At 33.2% G+C, this 10970-nt stretch overlaps 1 protein-coding gene across 1 annotated transcript in view; it reads right to left on the reverse strand.

Moving 5' to 3' along the window:
* The window catches only part of ADAMTS20 (ADAM metallopeptidase with thrombospondin type 1 motif 20), a 163508-nt gene that overhangs the window by 12139 nt on the left and 140399 nt on the right, over nucleotides 1-10970 (reverse strand). Inside the window, exon 34 of the mRNA XM_011368332.2 lies at nucleotides 10291-10382. Coding sequence (XP_011366634.1) covers nucleotides 10291-10382 — 92 coding nt within the window. The remainder of the gene's footprint in view (nucleotides 1-10290; nucleotides 10383-10970) is intronic.

Genomic DNA, 10970 nt, shown 5'->3' on the forward strand with positions numbered 1-10970 from the left:
AAATAAATCATACGTCTAGATGTAAAAACAAAACAAAGTTTTTGAAGAAAACACAAAATCTTTGTAACTCTGAGTTAGTCAAAGATTCTTAAATATGACATTAATTAGACAACTCAAAGAAAAATATAATACATTTGACATTAAAATTTAAAATTTTTGCTCTGTGAAAGACACTTAAGAGAAATAAAAAATTCAGACCAGGAGAAAATATTTGCAAATATCATATTCAACAAATGACTTGCATTCAGAATTACAAAAACTTCTCAACACTAAACAGTAAGGAAAGGGCCCAGTTTTTAAAATGGGCAAATGATGTGAATACGCACTTCACCAAGGAGGATATAGAGATGGCAAATGAAAGATGCTTAACATTAGTGAAATACAAATTAAAACTGCAATGAGATAACACTGCAGATGTGGAAACAGACAAACTTGTCAATACTAAGTGGTGATAAGGAAACGAAGCAATTAGAACTTTAATCTTTGCTGGTAGAAATACAAAATGGCATAGCTACTCTATAAAACAGTTTTACAGTTTCTTATAAAGTTAAACACACTCATACCACATGACCCTGCAATCCACTCATATTTATCCTAGAGAAATAAAAATGTATGTGCACACAAAAACCTGTACACATATGTGCATACAAGCTCTATTTATAATCTCCCAAAACTGCAAACAACTCATTTTCTTCCAACAGATAAATGGACAAACTGTAGGACAACTTTATAACATCCATGTGATGGAATAAGTCTCAGCAATAAAAAAGAACAAATTATTGATACATGCAACAACACAGATGGATCTCAAAGGCATTACATTGAGTGAAGAAAGCCAATCCCAAAAGGTTACATAATGTATGATGTCATTTGTATGATATTTCAGAAAAGGTGAAACTATAGCAAAAGAGAGCAGCAGTGTTTACCAGGAGTTAGGTATGAGGGAGGAATTAAATTCATGCAGGGAACGTGAGGGCACTGTTCTATATTCTGATTATGGTGATGGTAACATACATCTGTCCACATGTTAAAATTGTATACCAAAAAAGGCCATTTTACCGTATGTTATTTTAAATTTTTTTAAATGTGAATAGATGTCTTTTTAGGGAGAAATATTTTCTAATTGGCTTGCAAACAAAACCCGACTACATGCTATATATTAGAGACACACTTAAATTCATAAAGGCTAAAATTAAAAGGATGTGCAAAACATATACCAGGCAAATGGCCTTAAAAAGAGAGTAAGGATAGCAATCCAGATAAAGAACAAAGAATTCAAGTCTCAGGAAAATATGACAAAAAAGTGCTCAAAACCATAATATACAATGAAGACATAATACAAGAATATTATGCATCAAATAACACAACAACTTTTATGAAGCAAAAACTACAGGAAATACAAGAAGACATAGAAACACCCTAACAGGAAATTTCAATATCACTTTTAGTAACTAGACAGAGCAAGTGAGCAAAAATGATCTAAACAATATATCAAAAGAGAAGATCTTATGGATACAGATAGAATGTATATGTGTGTGTGTGTGTGTATGTGTGTGTGTGTGTGTGTAAAACTCTACATCCTGATAATAAAGAATAGATGTTCAAAATACTTAACTGGCTTTGAATACTCTGAATGTTGGCCATGATCCACTGGCATTGGCTAAATGTGTTTATTTCTCTTGCTATTATGTAATCGATGTTAATTATAAAATAGCAAAAGAGATACACTTTAAAATTTGTGGCTCTGTAAGAAGTACCAAACATTTTACTTCACTTTTGATATATGTATTCTAAAGTCCTATCACACTCTTTAACCTCATCTTATGTTGCAATGTGGCAAAGTTTATTTTCCCTAAAGAGTGCCATATGTATCCATTCTCTTTCTAGGGTTCATGTCCCAGGGTGCCCTGTCATATGCAAACACAGAGGATGTGGCTTTGATGAATCCCAAACAACAGAATAAGTTCTTTCTGTGACATCAAACATCTGGAGAGTATTCATGCAAATGTTGTGTAACTTAACACAAAATCTGGTTTATATATTTGACAGAAAATCCAAGAATACAGGGTAGTGTGTATTTTTAGTAACAGTAACCTCAGGCAGTTGACTACAGACTGAATAAAGATAAGCATAGCTCCTTTTGGCAGCATATACCTATGCCCGATAACATCTAATTTTGGAAATAGAGCTTTGTATTCCACAAATGCCTAGAGAACTATGTGAAGGAAGCTCCTACCTTGATGAACAGAGAGGAGCATTTTCCTACTATACTGGTTCTGCCTCTGACTTTCTCAAAGATCTTGGACAGGCTAACATGGAGAGTCTGTTTCTCCAACTATAAACTGGGAGTATGCAGTTTACAACTACATAACTTTCTTAAGATATTGTAGGGAGGAAGATGATGTTACATAAAGTTGAAGAAAAGAAGTTAGAAATTAATGAAAATAGCTTGTCTTATTTAAAAATGATGGTGCTAACACCTCTTAGATTCCATGTTCATTGAGAAATTTATGTTTATAATAATTAGCTTTAAGATATTTCCTATAAGGAAAGTTCACTAATGAGATAAAAAGTAGTTTTGATTCCACTTGACAGTTATATAATTTACTGACATGTCAGTCTTCTGTGAATATTGTTGATGTCTCATTGACCAGAACTTACTCAATTCAGCATATAATGAAAAGGAGCAGATGCTCAGAACTTGGTGACCTTTCCAAAGTAATGGCATCTTGGTGGCATTCTCAATTTACTTCTCTTTGATCACATCAAGTAAATGACCAGAAGACATAAATTAGAAGGATGGGTTGTTGGACAAAGTTGACCTAGTCTTGACAGGGGTTGGTCATTGAAGAATGAATAATCTCCATTTAAGAGGGTCAAAATAAAATTGTTATTAAAAAAAAAAACCCACACGTGAGGGAAAAATTGTTTAGATGCTAAGTTTTAAAACAGGTGTTCAAAGAGGCAGTATAAGAATTCAGAAGGTGAAGAACAGTCCTAGGAAGGAAACTGAATAGAAGATGTAGTTACAGAGTCACTAACTGGAAGATAGACTAATCATCTGGTAGACCAATATGACTAAAGTGGTGTGTGTTGGGGGGAGGGGGACAAAAATTGACATGACTAGAGTTAACTCTCCTCAAAGATTGAATGAGATTCCTCTGCAAAGTTATCTATGTTTAAAAATATAGCTGAGAAGGAGGCACTGCTAGAATGCAGTTTGAGGAACCCTGTGGATTTTCTCGCCAGCAAAGCAAACATAATTTGTAAGAATTAGAAGATGCAGCAATTATTTAAAGTCTCTGGAAATTATCCTAAGGCTATACAACGAATGGAGAAATTTATGCAAGAAAAACTATGAACTCTAGGTAAGGACAGTGAGTATCTGTGACATTTGAACCACAATCTATTCTATCCTCCCCTCTACCTCAGGAAGATGATCGCTATACTCTTGATGGGTACATCTAAGAACACAGGACTTTATTTCCCACAGCTCCCTGTTAAAGCTAAGTTTTCTCTCTGGGAGAAGCAATCCAGCAGCACTTCTCATCTCACCCACATCTGTGCTCCAGAAGCTCTATTATATGCAAGAGTGGCTGTGAGTCTGAGGCTCCCTTCTGCCACTCAATCCTTACTCATAGAACAGAAAATCTACCCCAGGCATGGCAGGCCTGAGTCATCCCCACTCAAATTCACTGGCAAGGAAGAGGTTCCATGCAGAGAAGGGCAAGCCCAGAAGGCCAGGGGCTAGTGCCATGAGCTAGTATCCCGCTTACAGAATGGAAGTATTACTCTGAGAAGTGGGCCCTACCCTTAAATCCACAGACTTGGTACAAAGATTCTTCCTTGAAGAATCAAGTTGTAAGAACAGAAAATACCATAGCTTTTCCTAAGGGAACTGTGCTTATTTGGGATAGAGCATGGGGAAATTCAAGCCTAAAGATGCTTTTGAAAAAAAGATTTTTCAAAATCTGGTGTGCAACTAAGAGGAGGCTGGTGGTAGTTTGATGAGAGCAACAAGCAAAATCGTAGATCAAATTGAAGTTTACAGAGAGACACAGGGAAAGGGACAGTTAAGAAGGGCACCTATTGAGGTCTGACCTGACCTCAAAGACTGACTTATATGATTACCCTGGTCAAGTGGCCCGAATTTAATTGGATCAGACCATAGGGTAATTTATGCCTAGAGGATGTTATTGAAAGAATAGAGCAATCATCTAGCAATTAGTGGAGATTGAGAGTTAAGTACAATACCAGTAGAGGCAGACCAGCTTGAAACTTAACAGGGAGTCAGGGAAAGGGAAAATCAGAAAGCCCAGCTAAATAAAATGTCATTCAGGAGAATCATGGTGACTGTGTACATGTCCGAGGCTGTACCCCCAGGGAAGTGACATCAAAAACTGCACACTACAAGGGGAATAGATGTCAGTGAAATAATCCATTCAAGGAACTAAACAAGTAAGCAAGCAAACAACAAGTTCTAGAGGAGAAGGGAGATTTGGTATCCATAGTTGCTAAAATACATTATCTAAAATGTCCAGTTTTCAACAAAAAATTATAAGACATGCAAAAAAAAAAAAAACTGGAAAGGATGACTCATATACAGGGAGTAAAAGGCAACAGAAACTACCTTAGAGAAGTTCTGGATGCCAGACTGAGCAAAAAAGACTTCAAAACAGCTACTATAAATATGTTCAAAGAAGTAAAGAAAAAAGTAAAGGAAGGTATGATAGTGTCTCATCCAATAAAAAATATCAGTGAAGAGACAGAAATATATTTACAAGAAGTCAAAGGACAATTCTGGTGTTTAAAAGTACCATAACCAAAATAAAAAATTCACTAGAGGGACTCAAACAGTAGATTGGAGTTAGCAGAAGAATCAGCAAATATGAAAATACATCAATAGTGATGATACACTCTGAACAGAGAGAAAAAAGAATGAAGAAAAATTAACAGATTCAGAGAAACAAAGGGACACTATTAAGTGCATCAGACAGAAAAAATCAGACAGAAAAAACTATGGTTTGAGACAACATGGATGGACCTTGAAATAATCTTGCTAAGTGAAATCAGACAGAAAAAGTTGAAAACCACATGATATCACTTATATGTAGGATATAAACCTAAAAATAACAAACGAACAGGACAAACAGAGACTCATGGACATGAACAATAGACTAGTGGTCTATTGTAGAGGGGAGGAAATGAGGGGAAAAAGGGAAGAAGGTGGGGTAAAAGAGTCAAATATGTGGTGAGAGAAAAATTAACTGTGGGCAGTGAACACACAATACAATATATACATGCCTTTCTGTTGAATTGTACACCTGAAATTTACTGGATTTCATTAACCTATGTCACCATAATAATAAATAAATTGTAAAAAAAAAAAGCTTATTTGAAAAATTAAAAACTATGGATATATAATTTCTCTCATTTCTTCTCATTGACTAAAAGACATAAAATTATATATAAAGTAATATTATAAAAATGTATTGTGGGTTTGTTACATATGTAAATAGTACATGTTTAACAAATTTAACACCAAAAAAAGAGAAGAGGAAATAGAGCATGTATAGGACTAATGTTTCTATATTTCACTAAAATTAAGTAGGATAAATCTGAAGTAGATTCTGGTAAGTTCAGATGTATATTGTAAGCCCTCAAGCAACCATTAGCAAAGCAATTCAGAAAATAAAAATTAAAATTATTAAAGAAATTAAAATGTTGCACTAGAAAACATTCACTGAATAAAAAAGAAAGTGGTTAAGAAGAAATAGAGGAACAAAAACAACAAAAGGCATATAGAAAACAAAAAGTAAAATGGCAAATATAAATCCAGACATATCAATAATGACATTAAACAATGCAATCAAAAGGCAGAGATCCAATAAAGTTCTTACTGTAGGAGACAAAGATATAAACAAGTCTTATCCAAAGATATAAATGTGTTAAAAGTAAATGAGATGAAAACATATAAACCATGTACTATAAGCAAGCTGAGTGGCCATTCTAAGATAAATTTTCGATTTAATAATGATAAAAGAGAAAACATCAGGAAATGATGACAATTGTAAACATGAAATCATGTACAACAAAATCCCAAAGTAAATGAATCAAATACAATGTAAATGAAACTATAAGGTCAAAGTGAGAAACAGACAATTCAAAAATAATAGTTGCAAAGTTCCAGTATATAGAACAACTAGGAAGAAGATCCACAAGGAAATAGAAGAGTTAAACAATGCTTTAAAACAACTAGCCCTGACAGACTTCGCCCAACAACAGAATATACATTCTTTCCAAGCACACACTGAACATTGTCCAGGATAGCCATATGCTATGCCATAAAACAAGCCTCAATAGATCTAAAAGGATTAAATAATACAAAGTGTGTTCCAACCACTGTGGAATGTAAGTAAAAATCAATAACAGAAGGAAATAGGGGAAATTCACAAAATATGAATTAAACACCACACTCTCAAATGACCAATGGGTCAAAAAAAAAAAAAAAAACATAAGATGAATGAAAATAAATGCGGAACATATCAAAACTTCAGGAAGGCAGCAAAAGTAGTGCTTCAAGGGAAATATGTAGCTGTAAAAGCCTATATTAAAAGAGAAAAACGATCTCATTATCGACAACCTAACATTTCACCTAAAGACACTGAGAGAAGAAGAGGAAATTAAATCTAAAGCAACCAGAAGGAAAAAAATGAGAGCATGGAAACGATGAAGAGAAAATAGAAATAAAGAATAGAAAATAAATTCAATGAAACCAAAAGTTGGTTTTTTTAAAAGAACAACAAAATTGACAAACCAAGAAAAAAGAGGAGACTCAAATTACTAAGGAGTGAGAGAACATGACTCAATATTATAAGAATATAAAAGATCATAAATGAAATAATATGAACAATTACATGCCAACTAATTAGATAAATTTCATAAAATGGAAAAATTCCTAAAAAGACAAACTACCAAAAGGGACTCAAGGAGAACTAAAAAGTCTGTATAGATCTACGATAAATAAAGAAATTGAATTACTAATTAAAACAACTTTTACAAAGAAAATCCTAGGCTCAAAAAACAAATTAATGGGACTATTTTAACCTAAGAAGCTTGGGTGCAGCAAAAGAACTGTCAACAAGGTAGAGACAACCATCTGAATGGGAAAATATATTTGTAAGCAATGCCTCCCATAAGGGCCTAATATCCAAAATATATAAAGAACTCAGACAAGTCAATAAGAAAAAAAAAAAAAAACCCAATTAAAAAATGGTCAGAAGACCTGAACAGATACTTCTCCCAAGAAGACATACAAATGGCCAACAAACATATGAAAGGATGCTCAGCTTCACTAGCTATTAGCGAGACGCAAATCAAAAGCACGATGAGATACCATCTAACACCTGTTAGAATGGCTGTTGTCAACAGGACAAGTAACAACAAGTGTTGGAGAGGATGTGGAGAAAAAAGAACCCTCATACACTGCTGGTGGAACTGCAAATTGGAGCAACTACTATGGAAAACAGTATGGAGGTTTCTCAGAAAACTAAGAATTGATCTACCATATGATCCAGCACTCCCTCTACTGAGTATTTACCCCAAAGACTTGAAAATATTTATCCGAAAAGATATATGTACTCCAATGTTCATTGGAGCATTATGCACAGTGGCCAGGACATGGACATGCTACAATAGATGACTGGATAAAGTAGATGTGGTACATATGTACAATGGAATATTATTCAACTAAAAAAGAGATGAAATACTGCCATTTGCTACAACATGGATGGATCTTGAGATAATCATGCTAAGTGAAATAAGCCAGATAGAAAAAGTTGAAAACCACATGATATCACTCATATGTGGGATATAAATCAAAAAGCAACAAACAAACATGACAAACAGACTCTTGGACATGGACAATAGACTAGTGGTTACCAGCGGGGAGGGGTAAAAGGGATCAAATATGTGGGGACAGAAAGAAATCTAACAATGGGCGGTGAACACACAATGCAATACATATATGACTTACTGTTAATTGTATACTTGAAACTTATTGGATTTTTTAAATCAATGTTACCATAATAAAAAAGAAAAGAAAACCCCAGGCTTAGATGGCTTTGCTATGACCCTACCAAACATTTAAAGAATTTATTCTTCACAATCTCTTCAAAAAAAGTAGGAGAGGAAGAAACACTTTCCAGTTCATTCTATGAGGCCAGTATTTCTCTGATACCAAAAGTAGAAAAGGACATCACAGGAAAAGAAAATGGTAGATCAATATCTCTTATGAACATAGATGAAAAATTCTCAACAAAGCAAACTAAATATAGCAACACATAAAAAGAATTGTACCCTGTGACCATGAGATTTTTTGCCAGGAACACAAAGTTGCTTCAAAATATAAAAAACAATCAGTGTGATACACCATATTACTACAGGAATGGACAAGAATCAAAGGATCATCTTAATAGATACAGAAGAAGCATTTGACCAAATCAAACACTCCTTTCATGATAAAACCACTTAAATTATAAATAAAAAGGCATTTCCTCTACCTGATCAAAGACATCAACAAAACACTCTCAGCTAACAAATTTAATGATGAAAGACTAAATGCTAAAATCAGAAACAAGACAAAGATGTCCACTCTTATCACTTCTATTCCACACCATACTGGAAGTTTTAGCTAGGGCAAAGAAGCAAGACAAAGACATAAAAGGCATCTGGATTGCAAAGGAAGAAGTAAAACTATCTTCATTTGTAGATAATATCACCATATATATAGAAAATCCTAAGGAATCCAATAAAAAACTATTACAAATGATAAATGAGTTCAGCAAGGCCATAGGATACAATATCAATTTATAAAAATGTAGGCAAAATTTAGTGATTTATTTAGGTCTAAGTTTTGGCAGGAGGTCTCTTCACTGGACAACCCTCCCTGTCAAAAACCTTCTATATTGTGAGACGGAATCTGCTGTCTTTTTATGCCTCCTGGAGTAACACTCACTGACCTCACTTTCTTTCAAGGTGCTCTTTAATTATTTAAAGATAGTTATCATAACCTCCTCTTCCTTTTCTAGCCACCTTCTTCATTTTCCCGTATGTGACATGATTTAAACTCTCCTTTTATTGTGCTGGATGTCACCTCCTACTCCTAGATAAATTAAAATTTTATTTTTCCCAACAGAAATTTAAAAATAAATGTAATATTCCAGTGTCAAGTACAAATAAACCTTTTAGGCTTACTTTGTGTTTGGTACCTTATGATTATTTAAGTTTAAAAATTATATCGTGTTTTACATGAGTCAGAATGAACTCATGGTTCTTAAACAAAACACCTAAGTCTCTTTCATGTTACATGGTCAGGTTCTATTTATATTTATGGACCTAAGATTAATATATTTGTTCCAATAAATTTTCCTTATTTTTTCAGCCCATAGTTCTAGAATCATTTCATTTTCTTTAAGTCTCCTTTTCTAATATAGAAAGTGCCCTTCTTTCTAACATAAACACCTTCTGGGTCATATGATGAAAATTGTGAATGGGAAATTCTGAAAACAGAAGGCTATGGCAAACCATTTAGCTACTTTTCTTCAAAATGATATCAATAATATAATTACTACCTCTTGTGCATGGTTTTTCAGTTATTTAAGAATCTACCTAGCAATGCTATCTTCATCTAACTTACATCTCTCCAACTAATCATAAAAATGCTGTTCACATGGACTTAGAAAATCCCTTTTTTAAAATGGGATACATTTATTCTAGGAAGCACACTTTTTCTGGTAATCACAGATAATGTAAAGGGTGTGTGAAGAGAACTCTGGAAACAAAGGACTAAAACAAGAATAAAGACATAGAAATGTACTATTTCACAGATAATAAAGTTATTCTGGAAAAATTACAGACCCAGCTCATTAATATAACTGATGTTAGCAGCAGTGTAGAAAGTCACATGCTTGTGATCTATTCATTATAATATATATCCATTCATTTTCATAGACCAAGTGCAAAAACTAAAAATAATAAAGCATCATGGAAGGACAAATAGGATCTCTGAACAAATTAAAATTCTTGTTACACCTTTCAAACAAACCCAATATTGGCAAAAATACATTTCCTCCGAAGTTTATCTGTAACCTTTGAAATAAAGTTCATATAGAAAGTTTGCATTTTCTATTTACTTATGTTTCTTGTAGTATTCTGGTCAAGAAAATGAAGAAAAACAGTCTTGACTATTTTTCATAATAAGAGTAAAATAATCAAAGAAATATGAAATACCTGTGGGCATCTGGCAGCACTATAGCAATCTCCAGCTGTGGCAAATGGAACTGCTTTTCCAAATATTGTCTTAGCAAAAAGAAGGTCTGTAGCTAGAAGATAATAAATGAAACTCTTTAGCTTTGAGACATTTTATGTTTTCTGATCATCATTGCAAATCACAGTCTTCATATTATATTCTTAAATATATTTACATGATTCAAATTTTTTAAAGCAGAAATGCTACATAATTATAGTACATAACATAGATCAGGCTCTCGATAATTTTTTTAACACAAAAATGTTCATCTCATAAATTGCCCTAATAATGGCACGCAAATCTGTAACTAAGCCACAAGTTTTAAAAACTAAATAAGTATTTTATTATATTTTATATCATAGTGAATATCTAAAATAGATAAAGTGGGGTAAGGAGCAAAATTATAGAAAACATTAAAGGTAAATTATGATAAAGCAACATATGAGTGCTTATAGAATACACACACACACACACACACATATATATTCATTTAAACAATTCCAAAACTCCCAGTTAAAAAATATACTATTTTCTTTATTATTGCATTATATTATTTTATTCTTGTCGATCTTACTTTTGCTAATGTTAACAAAATTTCCTGATTGGCAATAATGCTGGGGAGTCTATATGAAGTATTGAAAATAGAGTCATTTGGATCAAA

The sequence above is a fragment of the Pteropus vampyrus genome, unplaced genomic scaffold (assembly GCF_000151845.1).
Source record: "Pteropus vampyrus isolate Shadow unplaced genomic scaffold, Pvam_2.0 Scaffold140, whole genome shotgun sequence".
Taxonomy (NCBI): domain Eukaryota; kingdom Metazoa; phylum Chordata; class Mammalia; order Chiroptera; family Pteropodidae; genus Pteropus; species Pteropus vampyrus.